Source organism: Myotis brandtii, unplaced genomic scaffold (genome assembly GCF_000412655.1).
Source record: "Myotis brandtii unplaced genomic scaffold, ASM41265v1 scaffold94, whole genome shotgun sequence".
Lineage (NCBI taxonomy): Eukaryota > Metazoa > Chordata > Mammalia > Chiroptera > Vespertilionidae > Myotis > Myotis brandtii.
In genome coordinates this window covers 507,309-530,526 of record NW_005371876.1, presented here as the reverse complement: position 1 = coordinate 530,526, position 23,218 = coordinate 507,309, and the positions used below count along the sequence as shown (strand labels likewise).

At 37.1% G+C, this 23,218-nt stretch overlaps 1 protein-coding gene across 1 annotated transcript in view; it reads right to left on the bottom strand.

Moving 5' to 3' along the window:
* Positions 1–405: 405 nt before the first annotated feature.
* Positions 406–23,218, bottom strand: part of ADAM28 (ADAM metallopeptidase domain 28) — an 87,911-nt gene continuing 65,098 nt past the window's right edge. Inside the window, exons 12-25 of the mRNA XM_014533083.1 lie at positions 22,941–23,071; positions 21,725–21,902; positions 20,246–20,335; positions 19,320–19,515; positions 11,196–11,298; positions 8,748–8,907; positions 7,721–7,801; positions 6,836–6,914; positions 4,532–4,640; positions 3,324–3,402; positions 2,577–2,642; positions 2,008–2,079; positions 1,147–1,209; positions 406–594 (exon numbers count right to left, since the gene is read on the bottom strand). Of these exons, the coding sequence (XP_014388569.1) occupies positions 574–594; positions 1,147–1,209; positions 2,008–2,079; positions 2,577–2,642; positions 3,324–3,402; positions 4,532–4,640; positions 6,836–6,914; positions 7,721–7,801; positions 8,748–8,907; positions 11,196–11,298; positions 19,320–19,515; positions 20,246–20,335; positions 21,725–21,902; positions 22,941–23,071 (1,428 nt within the window). The 3' untranslated portion in view covers positions 406–573. The remainder of the gene's footprint in view (positions 595–1,146; positions 1,210–2,007; positions 2,080–2,576; positions 2,643–3,323; positions 3,403–4,531; positions 4,641–6,835; positions 6,915–7,720; positions 7,802–8,747; positions 8,908–11,195; positions 11,299–19,319; positions 19,516–20,245; positions 20,336–21,724; positions 21,903–22,940; positions 23,072–23,218) is intronic.

The following is a 23,218-nucleotide window of genomic DNA, read 5'->3' as shown; positions in this document are numbered from 1 at the left end:
ACAAATTTCTATGAAAAATATTTTTATTAGTAAAGTTTATTCAATTGTAGTAAACCTCAAATTACACAACTAATATGGATTATAGACGATAATGTAGGAAAGATATTATATAAATCAGAAAATGGTTATATACTTTTTCTTTTTAACAAAGGGTTCTAATTTGACAGGTTAATAGTTAAAACAATTGAGTTGTTGTTAGTCTTCTAATGATAAATGTACTATTTTCTCCCATCCTTCCCAGTTTTCTTTGATTACTTGTTTATTTGTTTTCATTACAGGGTGAATTAATTCCTACCAAACCTAATTAGAAATTTCAGCTTCATAGCTGTATCTGTAGAGTCATCTTCCTTCCCTATGTAGAATATAAATTTTAAATTCAAAGATTCTCAAAAGTACATCTCTCTTAAACATTTTATTTCATCTCTTCAAAGTATAACATGAATCAAGAAATGTTAACCTCTTTGGGTATCAAGAGCAAATAGTAGTTAGATAGCCCATATATTTCTCTTCTATCCAGATTGTCCCATCATTCAAGTTGATCATTTACCCACCAATCCTTGCTTAGCTGTTGCTTCAGACATTTGGATTGGAGCCCTAAAAAAGACAATACACTTAAATGATCAACTTTTTCCTAAAAAATGTATATATCTCATAATTTTGAAATATTAAGAAATTAAAATTAATTATCTGTAGTACTTCCTATTTTATGGATTATTTCATACATCACAGGAAAGGAGTGGAAACATGGGAGTGTAAGGAAAGAAGGTAAGAAAAATACCACACTGGGATGCAAATATCTATCTAGCTAATTAGCATAATATGGAGATGGTGGGGGGAATCAGGAGAAAAGTTTTGAGATACTAGGTGATTATTATTCTATGGGATACTTCCACAATCTCAATATTTCTGTGGAGTATTTCTGAGAGAATGAATAATATTGAGATCATCATCACTTCATAGCTAAGACACATCCATCTTTTTCCTCTTGGTTATTGGGCAAACTCAGAAGGAAGACATATGCTAGCACCCATCCTATAATCATACAGATATTATTCTTAGTGAACATCTTCTAGGGAAATATGGTTATTCTTTCCTTGATACCAGGAGTGCTACACGATTATAATAGTTTAGCTATGGATCTCATACCTTAGGCATAGACATTGGCTTATCCTTGAAAACAGTAGAGGAAAGGACCTTTGTTTCTTCATGCTATATTATGGACAAAAATAATGGTAAGACTTTAGAAATGCTATGCACTTCCCATCTTAGCTATACTTTTTAAAAAATCATTCCTGACCTTGTCAGCACTCATTTAAATTCTACCTAACTCTCAAATTCCTGTTTTAACCACCCTGACCCCATTCATTTCCTCTTCACCATATTCTTCTCATCCAATCACCAGCTTTGACATAAATAATATATAAGCAAATAAGTGCTTCATATATATTTGACTTGTTTTCCTACTAAAATTGTAAAAGTTCTTCAAAAAAAATACCTTAAGTTTTAGTTTTTCCATTTACCCACAACAGAGCATCAAGTATGTAGAAATATGCTCAGTAACTATTTGAGTGAATGAATTCTACCCTTTACTTCATGAGTGCCTGACTTTGATTCCTTGTTTGCCTATATGTGGGCTATTTTTCATGCCCTACCTCCTACAGAAACTATGACTAATATAGGCTCTATTCTACCTACAATAAATAGAAAAGTAAATATAACTTATTAAATTTTACATCCTCCAAAATCAACATCTAGACACCGTCCTTTGAGGGAGACAGCCTTCTACAGCAGAACTATTGATCATTTCTTAACAATATAACAGAGCTGTTTTTAATAATAATAAATTAATACCCATACTAATTTATAGATAGTAAATAGAACTTGTTATGCTATCTCAGATTAGCCTATGGAGCACATATCTTGATAAAGAACCCATAGATTTAGAGATATTATTCACATTGGCACAAAAGACATTTTAAAGATCATCGGGGATCATCTGATACTTACTAGTACAAGGAAGGAAGAAGATGACACAGAAGTAGGAATCGGAGGTGGTGGAAAATCTGGCTTTGTAATTAGCTAGTAAGAGGTAAAAAAAAAAAAAATCAAAGGTTGGGCCTTGAAAACAAATGCACTTAATGGAAAGGATTAAATTATTTTCAGAAATAATTTTCAGAGAATTTATGACTTTACCCATGAGAATATTCTAAACCTGTAAGTTCAATTGTTTTCATTTTGGTGTACACATCCAATTGAGAAATAAGTCCAATGCCAATAGACATATGATCGGGATGCCATTGTATGAAGCAGATTGGCACTCTTCCTGTAATGAGTTATCAGCTTTATAGACCTGGTAATTCTGGTTTAAGGGTTAAATTTAGGAGTATAATGGACAGGTACACATTCTCAAATTTGACATTTTCAAAATGTTGTGTAGAAGAATCTATACTTTATATTACATTCACACAGATTCTAACATCCTTCTAAAGAAATAATTGGGCATTGTGGGTTGTGACTTTCACTACTATTTCCTCAAGGTTAGGCTGGAAGTGATTTAAGAGAAGTTGCTAACTCACAAAAGAAGCTGGAGGCTCACTGCCATCCACTGGCAGGTCAAGGGCATGAAGCTTCATCTGACTTTTCTAAAAAGAAAAAATATTTTTTAAATGAATTTTATCAATTTCCTATGTTCATGTTCCAAATAAGCAATCCTTTCAAAGCATCGGAGACCAAGACTATGATGACACCAAAAGACCAGATGGAAAAATCACAGTGGCCCAGCTGCTGCATTCTGCTATGTCCAGAGCTATCAGAGATTTGTAAGTCTCCATCAAAAACATTATTACCAATGTCATTATCACTAGCCAACTTCTGCTAAAATTTCTAAACTTGCCGGACACAACCAAGGCATTAGGACTTATACATATTACATGTATTGTCATACAAATACACATATTATTTTCTTTACTGGGATATTTTTAAAGGAATAAGAAATCGAGAGAGAGAGAGAGAGTGAGAGAGAGAGAGAAATCTGACAGCTGACATCTGCCCTCCTTGTCCTCTTATTGTGTTTGCATTTTGTGAATCCCAGCAAAGCAGCCACTGAGTTTCCGCATTTTAAGGAGACTTCTACATTTAACCAAAGGCAGAGGACAACTTTCTGAATGTGTAGTTACAGAGCCCACAATCATTGCTGCGTACTCAGAAGCGTCATACATTTATAAAACACTGATGAGTAGAAATGACGGATAGATGGTCAGCACAAGAGAGGGAGAAAATCACAAATTGGGGTCCACAGCAAATATAGTACAGACTATGTTCACCTCTTTGCAATGAAGAGCCTTCATTGTCTGTGGTTTCCTCTTCTCTCTGCATGGCCTGGTGCCAAGGTCAGACTGTGACCTGTAGGTGAAAGGATATCATACAAATTGACCAAGCAGTGTGTTCACCATTAGGGAGAAACTCATGATAAATCTGCCAATTTCCTTTGCCCATTGTGCCATAATTAGTGAATGACTGGGTTTTCACCTGCTCCCTAGGATGTTCTTCAGGTTTCTGTGTTCTGTAATTCATCATTACCAACACTGATTTTCTTTTTGATTCTCTTGCAGAGCCCTGAATCCTAATAATGATGGTGTGGAATCCAACTTTTATCTAAATTATGCCATCTAATTAATGATTTGTTTTATTCCTTCACTATTTATTAATAGCCCATTTTGGATAAATAGTTAGTTTTTAAAAAAAAAATGCAAGAAAGATGCTGTAGTGCCAAGACCATTTTCAAAAGACTGACTGATCTTGGTGCATATCAAGACTCCATCACTTACTTTGTACAACTTTGAACATGTTTATTGACCTCTCTGAGCTTCTTTCCATATCAGTAAAATGTGAAGTGCCTGGCCTTGCATGATTGTTGTAAAATTGATATATAACATCTTTTAATCTATAGAATAGAAATAATAGTTACTACCCTCATGATATTCTTAAGAGGATTAAATGAGATAATGTACATAAAAGGACTTACTAACAGTGTTTATCATAAAGATAATAATCAATAAAGATTATATATTGTATTATTATAATGAGCACAAAATCTTTAATAAAGAGTTATTAATCTTATTATTAAATATATACACAGTAATTACAGGAGAAAAAGACATGCCTTACTGTGAAAGTTTTCTCAGTAAAAGGAATACTCAGCCTCTGATCTAAGCAAAATGTTTCTGCACTTATTTTTTTCTTAATACATGTTTTTATTAATTTTTTTAGAGACAGAAGAAGGGAGGGGAATAGAGAGATAGAAACATGGATGAGAGAGAAACTTCATTGATCAGTTCCCTCTTGCACGCCCCCTACTGGGGATGGAGCCCTCTTGGTTCCTGGGTCAAACTTCAACCACTGAGCAACACCAGCCAGGCCTATACTTATTTCTAAGTATTTGAAGTAAACCAAATTTAAATTTGAGAATTTGGGTCACATCTTTGAATTTAAAGTTCATTAGAGGCCCAAAAGCCCCCAGATAAAAACCTACCTCTGGACTTTCTTTTGCTTTCCTCTGGTGCTTTGATGCCTGAATACTATAGCACACACCACAAATATGACAGCCACAGGAAACAGCACCCCAACCACAATGGAGACGTCTACAACAAAGAGAACCCAGGCCTAGTGAGGATCTGGGTATTCATACGTATATATCACAATAGTCCTTATTCATCATTTAGCATAAAATTCCATCTACCCTTTCCTAGAGAAAATGCATTCTCTGGCAAATCTCTCATAGCCAGTAAAATGAAGATTATTTTGATCGTGATTAGTAAAATTTTATTTAGATAGAATAAATAAGGGGAAATCTATATGAACATTTTGTATGAGATAGTTAAAGCAAGTACTATGGAGAAGTATTAGAGGCAATGATGTTTATAATAATTGGGGGAAAAATGACTGGAAAATTAGAGAGAATATAAAGTAAGGGGGATGGCAGAAAAGGAGTGAAATATTTTTCAAACTCAAGGCTGAAATAAAACAGGGAAATAGAAACTGAAGCCTTAGAATCATATTTCTGTCAGTAGCAAATAAGGAGCTGAGATGTAAGACAATTGATAGAGGCACAACTAAGTATTCTACTGATTTTTGCCCTATATTGCAAAAATTATGAACATAAAAGAAATGATGTGACCCTGTAAATTGGGAAATGGTTTAAATAAAATTCTTGGTTCTATTTAGTGCTTTTTTTTCTTTTACCTACTTATCTAAGTAATCACTGTGACTCCAATCTTTTGCTATTTGAAATATTCATTTTTCTTATAATAATCAGAAACCACAGATACCAGGAGGTACAGCTTTGAAGAGAAAATCAAACAGGTATTACTCTCTTATTGCACAGATTAGCAGGTCAATGCGATTATTTTTTAATATAAGAAAAGGTCACAAGTGTAAACACACATACACAAAGATAACAGTAGTAGAATTCTAGGTGAGATGACAATTTCACTTCAAATATCTGAAACTTTCCACCCTCCATAAAAATGAAAATAATTATAAAAATATAGGAAGTAAAGGATTTATGTGGACAGAGTAGATTAAAGCTCCAAACACCAGAAGTAGATGCTATTCCTTCTTGGGAAGTCTAACAAAGAATCAACAAATTAAAAACATAATTAGTCCAAACATCAGAAATAGATGCTATTTTCTCTTGGGAAGTCAACAGAGGATCTGAACTTGGGACAGATGATTCATTCAGGCCCATCCCCATCCCTTGTGTATACAGAACAAGCATGCCTCATGCCTCAAGACAAAGCCCTTCTAGAGAACTCTCTAGAAACAATGGGGGACATAAGAGCCTGAGAAGCAGCACAGATCTAGAGAGAAGGAAGAGTCAAGGAGAAATTGAGTGCAAAGAAAAATAAAATCTCTCAGGAAGTAAATGAAATAAAGGCCCCTCTCCTCAAGGCCAAGTACTCTTCACTACGGCGACTAGTGATGAGGATCCCCACTTTGGCTCCTTCCCACACTGATAGAGCTCACAGCCAGATCTCGCATCAGGAGAGGTTATGAGTAGATACAGCAAACACACACACACACACACACTCATGCAAAGAAAATCCATGTGAGCTAATTCAAGTTGACCTAATCCCACATGTAATAAAAGATCACATACCCTGAAGTAAAATAACACAATGAAATACAAGAGACAGGGTGAAAAAAAAGAACAGTCAAACTCAAAAGAAATAGAGATAGCCTGGCCAGTGTGGCTCAGTGGTTGAGCATCAAACTATGAAACAGGAGGTCAGGGTTCGATTACTGGTCAGGGCACATGCCTGGGTTGTGGGCTCAATCCCAGTAGGGGCCATGCAGGAGGCAGTGGAGCAATGATTCTCTCTCATCATTGATGTTTCTATTTCTCTCTCCCTTACTCTCTGAAATCAATAAAAATACATTTTCAAAAAGAAATAGAGATAATTCAGTTCATAGAATTAAATCTATAAAAACAATCTGTCATATTCTTAGAGAGTTTTATGAGGATGTTATATCTATACTTTAAGTTAAGGATGGTATGAAAATGGAACAATCAGAAAAGAGAATTTGGGAAGTTAAAGTGAGAGTACAAATATAAACTTGAAGAAATCTTTTTTGTATGTAGAGTAAATGCATAAGGATGTGGAAAATTGGATTAAAAACCTGTTAAAGAAACTTTGAAGATTAACATTGTGGATTCATTATTTGCAGGACAGGAATTTCAAGAGGAGAGAAAAGAGGCAATGAAATCTTTTGTAATCTGAAAGAAAAGCTTGGAAAAGACAGCAATTCCTCAGGTTAGATGTGGAATGTTACCTACGGAAGACGACAGAGGAGTCATCACAGTCAGGAGGGACCCAGCCCTCTTTACACTGACACTGGAGCTCATGGTCACACACCTGCGGGATCAATGATCTTGTCAGTTTCCATGCTAGACTGTCCACTGACCCAAGGGCCTACCCATCCACCATTAAGTCCATTCTAAAAATGGAATAACCCCAATTCTGCATCTTTCAGCTATCTACAGAACATACAAATCAATAATAGGAATTTCATATAGACCAGGTTCTTGAAAGAAATTTTTCATTGAAACACCCTAGTGACGGAGACAAACATAAGCTTTATTTTTTGGTTGGTGGATTTTTGAAAACAATTATCTTTATTGCTGAAGTATTACAACCCCCTTCCTTCATTGAAACACCCTAGTGACGGAGACAAACATAAGCTTTATTTTTTGGTTGGTGGATTTTTAAAAACAATTATCTTTATTGCTGAAGTATTACAAATATCCCCCTTCCCCACCCCCACCCCTCTTTCTGTCTGCTCTGTGCCCTCCCCAGGCCTTCACCACATTATTGTCTATGTCCATGGGTTATGCAAATAAGTTCTTTGGTTAGTCTCTTCCTGCCTTATTCCTTCCCTCTGGTGATAGACTGTTGCATGCTTCCATGTTTCTGGATCTATCTTGTTTGTCAGTTTATTTTGTTCATTAGACTCTACATATAGGTGAGATCATGGGATATTTGTCTTTCTCTGACTTGCTTATTTAGCTTAGCATAATAATCTCCAGGTCCCTCCATGTTGTCTCAAAGGGTAAGAGATCCTTCTATTTTCACAGTTACTGACACATTTTTTTATATAATCAAAACTGACCTAAAAATTACATAAGATTCAGCAAGATTGGGCAAACATTTTTAAAACTTACAGCATGTCCTTTGCACTTAGATGAGCAATTGGTCGATTTGTAGGCCCTCTCGATATCTACACATTCTGCATTAATGCAAACCTGAAAATGATGTGAAAAACAAGAAGTTGACACTAATGTCCAATAGTATCAGTTCTTCAAATTGTTTGGAATTTGGTCTTATATTATTAGCCACTAATACCATTATTAAACTTACCTTTTCATTTGGGAAATCACAGCATTCTTTTGAAAATAGGAAGATGGAATCTACGTAATCTTAGAGGGAAGGCAGAGTGGGTGGGTGGGAAGAGATCAACTAAGAACTTGTATGCATATATACATAACCCATGGACACAGACAATAGGGGGTGAAGGCCTGGGGCAGTTAGTGGGAGCAGGCTAGATGGGGTCAATGGGGGAAAATGGGGACATATGTAACACTTTCAACAATAAAGTTGTAAAGATATAGATGATATAGATAGAGATAAAGATAGAGATAGATAGGTAGATATAATAGATATAGATATAGATATAGATATAGATAAATATATACAATAAAATATTTAGAGAGTCCTCTTTAAAGATTTTCTTACTTCACTTCATTCCTCAGGGGTCATCTCCTTACTCCACTTCCTCTCTTAAGACTGATATTTAGCATAGAGCTGAGCATAGCACATGATACAAGGTACCCATTCCAACAAAAAATATTACAGAAAACATGTTAATATCACATCTTCTACAATATTAACAATTATCATTTATATAAAAATACATAATATTTTGATCTATCATTATCAGTGAGACTATCATTCATTGAAAACCTACCAATTTAGGGGCAATAAAACTTACCTAAGTTTAACAACCTAGTGCTAAGCACATAATAGGTACTGATTAAATAATATTGAAGGAATGCATGCAGGTAGGCCTAAATGAATGACATAAGCATTGCTTTGCAAACTGCTCCTATGAAACACAAGGATGCCTTGAAAAACTAAACAATAAACTAAAACTAAAAAAACATTTGAATAAAAGCCACGATTTTAACCTACCTTCTTATTTCCACACTTAGTTCCATTGGCTACCATGCCTATTTCTTCACTGCTGTCTTCAGGATCAAATGTTTTACATGTCAGGAAAGTTACTATACGTCCTTTCCAGGGCAAATTATCTGACCCACCTTGACAGAACAACTTCCCACATATGGCATCACTAAGGAAAAGTAAAAAAAGGGCTGCAGTTAAATTACCAGGACCAAATTGCAGTTGATAGCTCCCCAACTATCCAGATTGAACTAAAGGTATTTCTCCCTATAGCAGAGACTCCTGGTTCTTCTTTATATCAACATTTTTCTTATTCCTCAGTAATAGCACCATTGATATGGAAAGGCATATTGTTGCTGTAACAACAACAAAAACACATTTCTCAGATTCCCATGCTACTAGTTTTGGACAATGGGAAAGAAGAAGAATCTTAAGTACAAATTCTTAAAGGTGGCCTTACTTTTTTGTTCTTGTTTGTTTGTTTGTCCTTTTTGCTTATTGGAAAGTGATGGCTGGCTCTGAAGAAGCCAACACAGACCAATGGAAATGCTTGGGAATGGAGGTCACATATATGATAGAGCTAGACAATATAAGGATAATGGATTTCTAATACAATGGAGGGTACCTAGGAAGTCAATTTCTATCTTGTTTCAGTTGACTTTTCTTGAATTGCAGTAGAATTATTTCCACTATGGTTGTGTCAATATAAATCTTAGACTTAGTTGATCCTCATGTGGGGTTACTTGAAAGAACTATCTCCCTGCAAAGGTAGATGACACTGCTCAGCACTCAAGAAAACCATGCGTTTACCACCGAAGAGAGTAAAGTCAACGCCAATAAAAGTGCAGACCATTGCTTTATGCAGAATTCAGAGGAGGGTGAAAAAGTATTCTGAGAGCAGATAGAATTGAATCCTTCTGATGTCTTTGATGGTTGTAGAAAAATATGAGTGAGCAGTAGAGAAAGGCATGCATCCTCTTCAAATTTGTTTTTCTTGAATCACTTAAGGGAAGGCTTATAATGAAGATTCTAGGATACAGGGAATTACAGGCTTACTCTCATGACAGCCAGTTACTATTAAAATGTGACTAGAAAGGCAGCCTGTGGGTAGAATGAAATGCTTGTGCCTCTAGTTGTGATCACAATGATGATATAAGAAAATGGGATATGCACATGTTGTCGATGAAAAACGCAACTACCCTGCTCTCTTTCCCCACTCACTACCACTCATACTACATAGTACTCTTTTCCCAAAAATATTTCCTTATACATATTTCCCCCTTTGAATCTTCCTTGATATCCTATAAAGGAGAAAGCACAGAATATGATAGTCCATCATTTAGGCCCAACCTCCCCAAGAGATTATCCTATGTCTAAAATACATTTTGCTTAGAAAATTTTAAAAAAAAACAACAACACAAAATATAGTTTGCTTGGCAATATCTATCATCTATAAAAAATAGTATTTAATAGAAAAACTTTGAGAAATGCTTATCTTGTTTAACCTCTTGTTGCATATTACTTAGTGAAAAATTTGGAGCAGGTACTAGGATTTTAATCCTATATAATAAAAGGGTAATATGCAAATTGACCAAACAGCAGAATGACCAGTCCTTGTGACGTGTACTGACCACCAGGGGTCAGATGCTCAATGCAGGAGCTGCCCCCTGGTGGCAGCACTAAGGATGGCTGACTGCGGCTACTCCCACCCCCCACAGGGAGTGGGCTTAAGCCATGAGTCAGACATACCCCAAGGGCTCCAGGCTGAGGGACCCCTCCCCCGCGAGTGCACAATTTTTGTGCACTGGGCCTCTAGTCTATTATAATTTGAGTTTTTAATGTCATCTTAGAATTGCACAATCAAAAAATCTTAGAGAAAAATACCAAGTTTATTGCATATAATATTCTATACTTTTTCTATAATATCAATATAAGATTAAAACATTCTTCAGGTGAATTGTCAATTTTTTCTCTTGCTGCCTTTTTTTTCTTGATATAATTCCATGGCAAGTTTACATAAAACTGTACAAGCATTTATTATTTCTCTAGGTAGGTAAATATTTGTGCCCCTAGAATCATAATGAAAAATATCAGATGGGAAAGAACCTAAAATATCCTGGAATATCAATGGACATATTTCCAACCAGGACCATTTATTTACCTTGCTTGTCCCATCTCAAACATTCATTCTCTTTAAAAGTGATTGTACCTGATATCATCTAAAACACCCACCAGGACGGACTTGAAAAAAGCCATTAATTCTTATTTCTCTTGTTAACTCAGTGCCTAGCTAGAAACACGGCACATAATAGTCACTCAATGACTATCGGTCAAATGAATGATTTCCAAATTAACTTTTCCTTGAAATGGAATAAATCAGAACGTGTATCTGTAAGTAAACAATTTCTCTAGTCTGTGAAGCAAAAAGGTTCAAAGTATTGTTTGAAAGCCACTTACTTTGCTTTACAGGGAATACGTGTATTGTTCACTTTGCGGCAGTACCCATACTTTGAAATACCTTCATTCTTCCTGTAGCATGACTTATCTGCAACCTCAGTTCCTGGGACCAGGCAGAATCAGTAGGAACATATTTGCAAAGAAAACAGAAAGGAAGGTCAATGCTACAAAGGGTTAATGGAATATAAAACCAATAGCCTAGGGAATATAGTCAACAATATTGTAATAATTATGCACAGTGCCAGATGGGTACTTGAAATATCAGGGGGATCACCATGTAAATTATATGATTGTCTAACCACTTGACTGTATATCTGAAACCAATACAAATAGTGTTGAATGTAAACTTTAATTAAAAAATAAAATAAATTTAAAAACATCATGAGAAATGCTATTTGTAGTTATTCATTCCTTAACAATAGCAATGCATTATAAGAAATGCATCTTTAAGTGATTTTGTTATTGTGTGAATATCATAGAGTTTACTTACACAAACCTGGAGAGTATAGCTTACTATAGACCTAGGCCATATGGTATAGCCTATTGTTCCTAAGCTACACACCTGTACAGCATGTTACTGTACTGAATACTGTAGGCAATTGTAACACAATGGTAAGTATTCATGTATTTAAACACAGAAAAGGTACAATACAATTATGGTATAAAAGATAAGTGGAACACCTCTGTAGGGCACTTATCATGAATGGAGCTTACAGGGCTGGCAGTGGCTCTGGGTGAGTGAGTGGTGAGTGAATGTGAAGGCCTAGGACATTACTGTACAGTGTTGTAAACTTTATAAACACTGTACACTTAGGCTACACTAAATGTATAACAAGATAATTTTCCTTCTTCAATAATAAACTAAACTTAGCCTATTATACTTTTTTACTTTATACAACTTTTATATTTTTAAACTAGAGGCCCAGTGCACGAAATTCGTGCACAGGTAGGATGCCCAGGCCTGGCTGGTGATTAGGGCCAATCTGTGGGGTGACTGGTGGGGTGATCGGGGGGGCTCCCCGACTGGCACCCGCCTTGGCTGGCCTGGGGCCTGTGGGCAGCACCCGCGTTAAGCGTTTGCCCTCTGGTGATCAGTGCGCATCATAGGGACCAGTTGTTCCACCAGTTGGGTGATTTGCATATTAGGCTTTTATTATATAGGATGTTTCAACTACTTTATAATAACACAGCTTAAAACACAAACTCGTTGTACAGAGCTGTGCACAAACAATTTTTCTTTATATACTTATTCTAGAAACTTTTCTCTATTTTTTTTTTTACTTTTTAAATGTTTTTGTTAAAACAAAGATACAAGCACACACATTAGCCTAGGCCTAGCCAGCATCAGGATTATCACTATCATTGTCTACCACCTGCACATCTTGCCCCACTGGAGGGTGATCAGGGGCAGTAACTCCTGGAGCTGCCCTGCCCTGTGATGGCAGTGCCTTCTGGAGCTCCTCCTGGAGGATCTGCTGAGGCTCTGCCTGAGGGGGTGTCACTCTTTTCAGAAATATGTCCATGGTGGTTTGTTTGAATTATTTGTTTCATCATAGATTTGCTTGTAAGCAGATAATGCACAATGAACATTCCTCTCTATTAATGGAAACCTTTTGGTGCTGGTATCCATGTTTTCAAACTTTTTAAGGAGTTTGTCAGAGTCTGCCAAAGCTTCTGTTAAGCCCTTCACTGTGAATTTTCTTGGGGTTCTTCTTTTCCCCTGCGATTTCTTTTCCTCTTGCCTCTTATTCAACTATGTGCTCCTGTTCAGTTCCAACAACTCCTCCTTAGTCAATTCCTCAGCAACCACCTTTAGGAGCACCTCAATGTCCTCCTCATCCACACCCAGGTTAAAGTTGTTTGCCATCCCAAGTAGAGCTCTGTTCATTTTTACAACCTCCTCATCCTTGAAAAATCATTTGAAGTCATGGATAAAACTCCGGAGTCTCTTCTTTCCAAATACCATGTGTACACCGCCTGGTGACCACCTCATGCCTAGTCAAGGTTCTTGATGCCGTCATAGATGTTGTAATCCTTCCAGAATTACATTGGTATCTTCTTCAGTTGCAGCAAAACCTGGGCAAAGGTCCTCCTCAGGTCTTCGGTCTTAAAAGATGCTGTACTTGCTTGATCCATTGGTTGGATCAAATAGGTGGTGTTTGGAGGGAGAAACATCACTTTGAGGTGGGGATGAAGATCACCAATAAAAGGAGGATATCCAGGAGCATTATCAACAACAAACAAAGTTTTGAAAGGCATACTATTCTCCAAACTGTACTTCTCCATTTCATTGGCACAGCAATTTAGGAGAGCATCTTGGAAGAGAAATTGGATCATCTATGACTTCTTATTGCTCCTGTAGTACAATGGCTGCTTGTGCGTACAGATAAGCTTGAAGGCTCTGGTGTTCTCACTGTGCCAGATCACAAAGGGTTTCAATTTGTAGCCTGCAACACTGCCCCCAAGCAAGTCTGTTATCCTGTCCTTAAAACCTTGAAACCCGGTATCGAATGGCCTCTTGTGATGAAGGTCCTTTGAGTCATCTGCTTCCAGAATAAGGTTTCATTCATATGGAATATTTGCTCTGGCAAGTAATTTTCCTCTACAATTAGCTTATCTATAGTTTTCAAAAGTTATTTAGCTGCCTTCACATCAATAATGTGCAGACTCACTACTCAGTTTCACATTGTGTAATGAATAAGGATTCTTGGAACATTTCAACCACCCAGAACTGGCTGTGATTGTCATGATGCTGAGAGGGACATGCTTCTGTATAAGGATTCTTGGAACATTTCAACCACCCAGAACTGGCAGTAAATTCAACATTGTAGTCATGCAGTCTTTCTGCCAACATAAACTTTTTTGCTTTGGCTGTGATTGTCATGATGCTGAGAGGGACACGCTTCTGTGTCTGGTCCTCAATCCAGGTCATTAAAACTTTCTCTATGTTGGATATAAGCCTTTTTCATTTTTTAAAGATTTATTGGGCTAACATTGGTTAATAAAATTATATAAGTTTCAAGTGTACAATTCTATAATACATCACCTGTGTATCGTACTGTGTGTTTACCACCCAAAGTCAAATTCCTATGTCACTATATATTTGGACCCCTTTTTCCCTTTACTACCCCACCCCCCTTTCTCTCTGGTAACCCCCATGCTATTGTCTATATCTATAAGTTTTTGATTGTTTTGTTTATTTGTTGCTTTCAGCTTTATATTTCACATAGTAGTGAAATCATATGGTTCTTAAATTTTTGTTAGTCCATTGCCTTCAAAGAAGCTGATCCTTTAACAGCTTCTGTCACTTTGTTCTTATTCTTCAAGATCCTAGCTGTGGTGGAATGGGACGTGCCTGACTGGCGAGCAAAACCACCACTTTAAATTTTATTTCCAGGCCAATCACTCAATGTGGCCTCTTACTGGCAACATTAAAAGTGGATTTTGTACATTTAGGGGTCATGAACCACAACATGAGATTAAATCTATAACAAGAGAAGACGATGCATTAGCAGACACAGTATACATGAGATGTATGAGGCTGCTTTCAGCATAACTGGACATGCTGTTTTACGGCAGAAATTTTTTATGTAAGTAGAAAGAGAGCATTCTAAAATAATGAATAAAAGGACACTACAGTACATACATAAACCAATAACATAATTGTTTATTTTCATTCTTAAATATTATGTCCCGTACATAATTGTATATGCTATACTTTCATACAACTGGCAGTGCAGTAGGTTTGTTTATACCAGCATCACTACAAACACATGAGTAATGCATTGTGTTATGACATCATGATGGCTATGACATCAATATGTAACAGAAAAATTTCAGCTCCATTATAATCTTGCAGAGCCACCATAGTATACTAGTATGTGGTTTGTCATTGATGGAAACATAGTTATGCCCCACAGGATGGAATGCTCATTCTCAGAATTATAGCCTGCAACAATTTGATATCAAGAGAGCTGACTGGAATGAAAAACAATGTCTACATATTCTCTTTCTGAATAAATGGTTATCTAAATATTTGAAAACATCTGAATTATTTGCTTAAAGTTACAAGAAATTTATGTAAATATGGAGATAGAACCAGGAGAGCCACAGCCATTACATTAACTCACAAGCAAGCAATGGAATGCTATCCTGCTGCTATGTGCTCCTACTGTGGCAGCTAGTGCTATGCTTGGTCAAACTCCTGTTTTGCCAAGGAGAGCAATGAGCATCACATATTTGATTTCTCGTGTAATCTTCCTCAGATCCCCGTCAGAGAAGCAACAGAAAATGGTGGTTAGCAGCTCAGGTATTAAGACTGAGCAGCTGTGTGTCCTCAGGCAAGTACCTTAACCTGGCAGTTTGCTCAGCTGTAAAATGAGGACTTATAATAGTACCAACCTCACAGAGCTGTTCTGAGGACTAAGTGAGTTAGTATATGTGAGCCAATCAGAAGAGTGGCCAGTCAGTGATAAGTGATTGAGAAATATTAGCCATTGTAATGGTTATCATCATTCCCATTTTATCAACAAGGAAGTGGAGAATCATACTGGTTAAGTCACGAAGAGAGATGAAAAATCAGACTTCACACCCAGTCTGAGTCCAAGACTTATGCTCCTGTTCCGTATGAATGTCCCTCTTAAGTATCAATAAATAACATGAGGAAAAAGTTTAAATTCAGTCTTTCAAAAAACAACAAACTAGGCTAAAATAATTAAAAATCCATGAAGGTATTGCACTGATTTCAAGAAAAATTATTCAGTCTATTATAATGATTTGTAAACTCAAACTGTTTTAAATAAATTTATGTTTCAATGTTCAAAATGATAAAATGAGTTTATTACCATATTTTATTAATTGATATCTTAGTAGTATTTATTAGTCCCTCATTATAACAAAATACACTAAAAATTGGAATAATTTGGCATTAATAATATGGAAAAAGCATATATATATACATATATATATATGTGTGTGTGTATATATATATATATATATATATATGTGTGTGTGTGTGTATATATATATATATATTAGAGGCCCAGTGCATGAAGATTCATGCACTGGGGATGGGTTCCTCAGCCTGACCTGCACCCTCTCCAATCTGGGAGCCCTCAGGGGAGCCATCTCCAATCTGGGAGTTTCTGTCTGTCTTTGCAATCATATGAGCGAATTGTCTGAGACCCCCAACCCAGTTTTGCAGTTTGGTTTGTTGCTCACAGAATAATAGAGGTTTATTTTTTCTTTGCTTCATTGGTGGAGATTTTCTGGAAGTTTTAGAATATCTTTCCTTTAATTTTTCCTAGACACTCTGATTTTACTTATGTCTCTCACCTTTGCTTTCCCTCCATCCCCACCGCAACAGTAACTTGTTCCAGGCTCACTTTGCTCTAGTGTCTAGGAGATCCTTCTGCCACCAGAACTACAATTCCCAGAATTCCTGGTGCTCCCCATGCTCTTGGTTTTCCCTTCCTGCTCTGTCTCCATCCTGCGGCCTCTCACTTGCCAAGTCCTCCAAGCCGCCAACTCTCTCTCTCTGCTCTCCGTCTGGTGGCTTGGGGAGCCAAGTTCCCCAGGCCACTCCACTCTCTGCTGGCTCTCCCACTCTGCTCTCCCCCCGGTGGCTTTGGGGTTGTGACTCCCTCGGTCACTGGGAGTGACTGAGCGAGCCATGTCCCCCCAAGCCTCCTGCTCTCCTGCTGTGCTCTCTGCCTGGCGCCCATGTATGCAAATTAACCCGCCATCTTTGTCAGGTTAATTTGCATTCTCACTCCTGATTGACTGGTGAATGTAGTGGGGGGACGGTCAATTTACATGTTTCTCTTTTATTATATAGGGTATATCCACAGTTTACATGCAGTACCATTTCACACCAGTTTCAGATGTATAGCAAAGTGGCCAGAAAACCATGTACTCTACAGAGTGGCCCCCTACTCCCTGAAGCACCCATCTGCCCTATACCCAGTTTTCTAGATGTTATTGGCTACATTCCTCATGCTTTAATCTGCATCTCTGTGGCTATTCTGTAATTGCTGATGTGTACTGCTTAATCCCTTCAACTTTTTTTACCCAGCCCCCACTCCCCGCCCCCTTGACAGCTGTCAGTCTCTTCTCTGGATCATAAATTTCTTTCTATTTTGTTCATTAGATCCCACATATAAGTGAAATCATATGGTATTTGCCTTTCTCTAACTAGCTTGCTTCACTTAGCATAATATCCTCTAAGTCCATCTATGCTGAAAAATAATATTCTTAATCCCCAAAATTCAGAGTTACTACTGTTAATATTGCGGAAAGTACCATTCATATACCTGTATCACACTTCATTAATTACTTTCCCTAATTGTCCTTTCTCCAGGCATTAAATGTTCTACAGTATCATAGCTGTAATGAAACCACTGGTTACGTACACTATAATGTGTTTGGCTAATCCTTATTCTTGGACTTGAAGATATTTCCCAAATATCCACTATTATTTTTTAAAAGTATTGGGTAAATACATGTAAGTAAATATTCTCAGGTATAATTTTTAGGAAAAGGAGTACTTTTTTAGGTTGTATATGCATTTTTCCAAATTCTCCCTGAAAAGATTGTGCTGATTCATATTCTTACCAGAGTATGTGAACCTAGATGTTTTATCACATCTTCACCAACATTAGGCATTAACTGTATCCCAGCTTTGCCAGTTTAACAAGTGTAGAAGATTAACTTGGTATCAAAATTTGCTCCTTAAGTTGGGTTTCTGCCCATGCTTCCCTGACACACAGGGTTTTACCGAGGAATTTCTCTATGTTCATGTCCATTTATTTCCCAGGTTTCTTTTATTTTGGATGTATTGTGAGTCAATAATTACTTTTACTTTCCTTAATATTTTATCTTTATATTTTTAGAAATTATAAAATTTTTCTTACATGTGATAATTCTCTTCAAATAATTTTAAGAATATGTATTATCCATATTTGAAAAAGATTCCTTCAGCCATTTAAGTAGGAATCTGGGAGTGTGGCAAAATTAAATATTTATATATTTATTTAATTTTATATATATTTATACAATGCATCATATCCAGGAAGCCCAAAGAATTGATATTTTTAAAATTGCCTTTCTAATAAAGTTATTTAGAACAATTTAAATTTTGGTTCAAAGTTTTTGCAGATTTTTGAGTTATGCTTTTATTTCTTTTTTATTGTATAATTAGGAAATATGGCCTCTAAAATTCTGGTATTGTATACAAAACTAGAAGCCCAGTGCACAAAATTTGTGCACTCTAGGGGGTCCCTCAGCCCAGCCTGTGCCCTCTCACAGTCCGGGAGCCCTTGGGGACTGTCAGTCAGACATCCTTAGCACTGCCACGGAGGCAGGAGAGGCTCCTTCCACCATCACTGCGCTTGCCAGCTGTGAGCCCAACTTCTGACTAAGGGGTGCTCCCCTGTGGGAGTACACTGACAACCAGGGGTACAGCTCCTGAGTTAAGCATATGCCCCCTGTTGGTCAGTGTGTGTCATAGCGACTGGTCATTGTGCAGTTTGGTTGATTTGCATATTAGCCTTTTATTATATAGGATAAGCATTAAAGATCATTCACTTGTCTTCATTGCTCTTCTGCATTCCAAGTGTCATCCTTTTCTCTTCTCCCCCTTTCTTTAACTCTCTGTCCACCTCTGATCACCACCACACACCTACATATATACATGCATACAAATGCACATGTATGCACATGCATGCATACAAACTTCCAAGGGTTTACTTATCTGAAAAATATCTTGGTTGGTGCTATCAGACAAAATACTGAACCCAGCAGTTAAATTTAAATCTCAGATACACAAATAAAGGTTTTTGTTGAGTTTGCCTCTCATTGCATGAGACATACGAATACTAAAAAAGATTGTTAATCTAAAATTTAAGTTTCACTGGCCCATTCTTATTTTTATTTGCTAAATCTAGCAAACCCCAAACCGACCTTTGATCCTAAAATGCAGTGGTGTAGTTGCTAAGAAAGAAGGTTGGGACAGAACGCCATTTTGGCCATGATTAAACACTGTCACTTGCAGTAGCATGTTTTGTTTTGCTCCATATGTGTAGAGAGAGGCAGGAATTCCAGCAACACTGGGATGTGTCCTCCTACCTGCTCCCCAGAGCTCGGTGCACTGCTCCTGCAGCGTGGGGCACATCCCCATGAAGCAGTAGCCCTTCCCATCCTGGCAAGGGAAGCCATTGACTTGGAATCGGTCAGCAGGGCAAATACCAGATTTACCATCACACATTTCCAGCAGGTCACACTCATCTTTTGCTGGTCTGCACACTGTACCAACCTTTTTAAACTGCAGGGGGCGGGGGGGGTTGGGAGGGGAGAGACATTGAGAGAAGGCTGTATTCCACCTGGCTTTCCAAATATTTCAAATTAACACAAATAATATTTTCCCTTTGGCCTTTTATTGCCAAGATAGTTAGGGGCATCATTATATTCCAGTTTACATTTACCTGGTATAAGCTAAAGCCATCTCCTATTATGTCAATTCCACTGATTTTGGCAAACACTCTGATTCTTTAAGCAATCAATATTTCTGGATTTGTAGTAGAAACATTATAGAAACATCAAGGAGAAAAGTACCAAAGAAAACCAAGCAATATCCTAGATGCAAAGAAGGAAGTTATTTCTGACTTTATTGAATGCATCGTTGTCAAGACTTTCAAGGAGGTTTCAATCTGTAACTTCAGAGGATCTTCCATCTTAAGGGAGTTACGTTTACAAGAACCAGTAAATTTGGAGTTTGCCATTTAGTGATCCTATTAATCTGCACATTTTCTGTTCTGAGCCTCTTTTCCCTCAAAAGCAAAATGAGATACTAATACCTACTTCAAAGGGGTGTTGGAGGATGAAATAGCTCATGTTTGTCAAGCCCTCAGGGAGAACTTGATAAGTGGCAGGTAGCATTATGTAGAGACAGGAAAATGCTGTTTTCCTTATTTCATTTAACACAACCCCTGAGATTTTAACATGAAAAAATAAAGGGTAGTCATCATGGTTAAGACAGAATAAAAGAATCTTACCTGGCACTTTTCACAGCATTCTCCTAACGCACATTGAAAACCTGCCTTGATTTTACATGTTTTAGCGTCACAGCAGATGTTGGTGCATTCCTAAGGAATACAGAAACAATTGCAAATGCCAAATTACTTTTTGGTCTCCTTTCAGCACAATTCATAATACAATTTGTTCATTGCACAGACCTCATTTTGGTATAGTCTGAACATAATTTTCAGGAAAATAAAAAACAACAACAAAGCTTAGCATTAGAAAAGCTGAGATTTTCGAACAACGAAGGGTTTGGTATTTTTCTGATTCTACTTATATAGTTTTTAATTTGAATATCTTTTTTTAGTTCATCAAGCTTCCCATATTAATACTGAAAATATGAGAGCAAACAAACACACAAAGGACAGTTTATTAAAAAAATAACATTTATCTAAATAAAGAACATAATTAATTCAACTGATCAGGTATGTATCTATTCAGCAGTAAATTTAATATCTAGAACATGTAACTGAAAGTCTAAAAATATAGTTCTTTATTAAATTTCTACATCCAATTCAACTCTACATAAAGCAGTATACTTTGTTTTGTTCTCCTTGCCTAGTTTTTGAGAAATCGTGCCCCTTTCTTGTTGTAGCAATTGAGATCCCCCAAGACGAATGGCATATTCAGAATTACAATATTTAAGCTTAAAATTCTTACCCAATTTCAAATATAAGTATCATCTGAGAAAGTTTGCTCTTTCTCACAGAATGAATAGATCTGAAATCCTACTTGAAGTTACTGAGAAGCTGGACCCCTGGGGGTTTGACATGTTACTTATATTAAGTGTTAATAAGAGTGGGGCAAGGGTCCTATGCAGAATCCCGGCTGCCCTGTGAACAAGGTGGGATCAGGCCAAGCACTTATAATGGTAACAAGTCCTGAGTCACCAAGGGATAAACTGTGCAGGGCACTGTGGGACGGCTGAACAGCACCCCTGAGTCCACACCGTGGCTCCTTCGTTTACCAGCCTGGTGACCTTGGGCAAGCTACTTCCGCTCTCTGAGCACTGTCGCAGTGCTCTGTCTAAAGTGACTGCTCAAGAAGGCATAGGGCATGTAAGAGATGTGAAGTACTTCTGACAGAAAGGGGGGGATAAGGACACAAAGCCCCGGCTGGTGAGTGGTATTAAAAAACTAGATATAGGGAAGAAACCCAAGAAGGTCTGTTAAGCAATGCGGGATTCATTGTTAGAAAAGCTGGCCTGGCAAGTATTTACAAGTGAATATACAAAAATCACAAGAAACATGAACTTTTATAGTGAACCACATTATATCATTTTTAAAAATATATCTCAAAAGTGTTTCATTTTATTTAAAATTAAATGCATCACAGTGATGTTGGTTAATAAAATTACATAGATTTCAAGTGTACAAACACTATAGAGTTGTATAGCTTATCTTCTTGGCAATTTAAAAACAAACTAAACTTTTATATAAAGGACTCAGTTGTACCTCGGAAGTCCCACAATCACAGTCCTCTCCCATTTCTACCAACTGATTCCCACAGATTGGGTTGGATATGATATCTGTAGGTAACGGAATATTAAAGAGGCAATTTGATAATTTATCTTCAAAAAAGTTGGCATAGCTGACACGGCTGCAGGAACTGAAGTCTGTAGGTATATGGAAGCTGTGAAGATAAGGAAAGAGAAAAGAGAATGCAGTTATGCTGAGCAGGTAGGGGACAAATATCAGACATTGGGGATGGTACACCCGAAACCTTCCCCAAAAGAGCAAATCAAACCCACTGATCAACTACCAAGTCATAAGCTCATTCACATACTAAATTAGCCCACCTGAATGGACATAAACACCTCCACCTAAATGAGCAAAATACAGAATCCGGGCTGCTGTTTAAAAAAACAAAAATGCAGCCCAGCCAGTGTCACTCAGTGGTTGGGCGTCGACCGATGAACCAGGAGGTCAGGGTTCCCTTTCCTGTCAGGGCACATGCACAGGTTGCAGGCCTAATCACTAGTGTGGGGCCTGCAGGAGGCAGCCGATCAATGTTTTCTCTCATCATTGATGTTTCTCTCCTTCTCCCTCTCTGAAATCAATATATATATATATTAAATGTACTAATATTTTGAAAAAATAGCATCAGATATGTAGTTGGCATGCAGCCATATGCTATTTCGCAGAATGGAGACTAATCCTATATCGAGAAGCTAAGAAGGAAATGAAAAAGAGGAAATGATTGTGTAAAAGGGAGTCTGGAATTTTTAAAGATAAAATTGCCTGGTAAGTTTGCCTAAGGCAAGGCAGAAATGAGTAATCTCTTTTCACAGACTCTCTCTTCATCTTCCTGTAAGAACTTTCTTCTTTAGATTTTTCTCCTAGAACTTTTTCCTTATTGCCACCCAATCTAAACTTAATCAAAATTTGATAAATGCTAATGATTTCATATAGGTGAGGATAAAATGACAAATCACCCTAAGAGCAAAGAGAAAAGATGTTTAAACTATGTGTTAGTTAATGAAAAATATTAGCATATAGGGGAGGGATAAAGTAGTTTGGTATAGATACACATTTGTGATGTTGCTATTTAATCATTTAAAACCTTGACCATGTTATGGAAGATGACATAAAAGAGTAGCACACCCCAGAGAAAAATAAAAAAAAAAAAAAAAACAACAGGGGGAAATAGCATCTTCCCAGAGAGCCTTACCTTAGTGCATTGTTCATCACACAGATTGTAGCAGGGCACTTGCAAACATGGGCGTCATGAAACATCCCAAAGTTATGGCCCATTTCATGGGCCATTGTCCCTGCAACTTTAAGCACATTGTCACTGTGGTCCTAAGGGTGAGAACAAGAAACAGATCTAGTTTGTAAACCAAAGTATCACTCGGTATAATTAAATATTTTTATTGTAGCCAAGTGGAGAGGCTGATTTTAGCTTCAGCCTACTCACCCTACCCATCATCTGTCCTCTGTCCTTCTCCT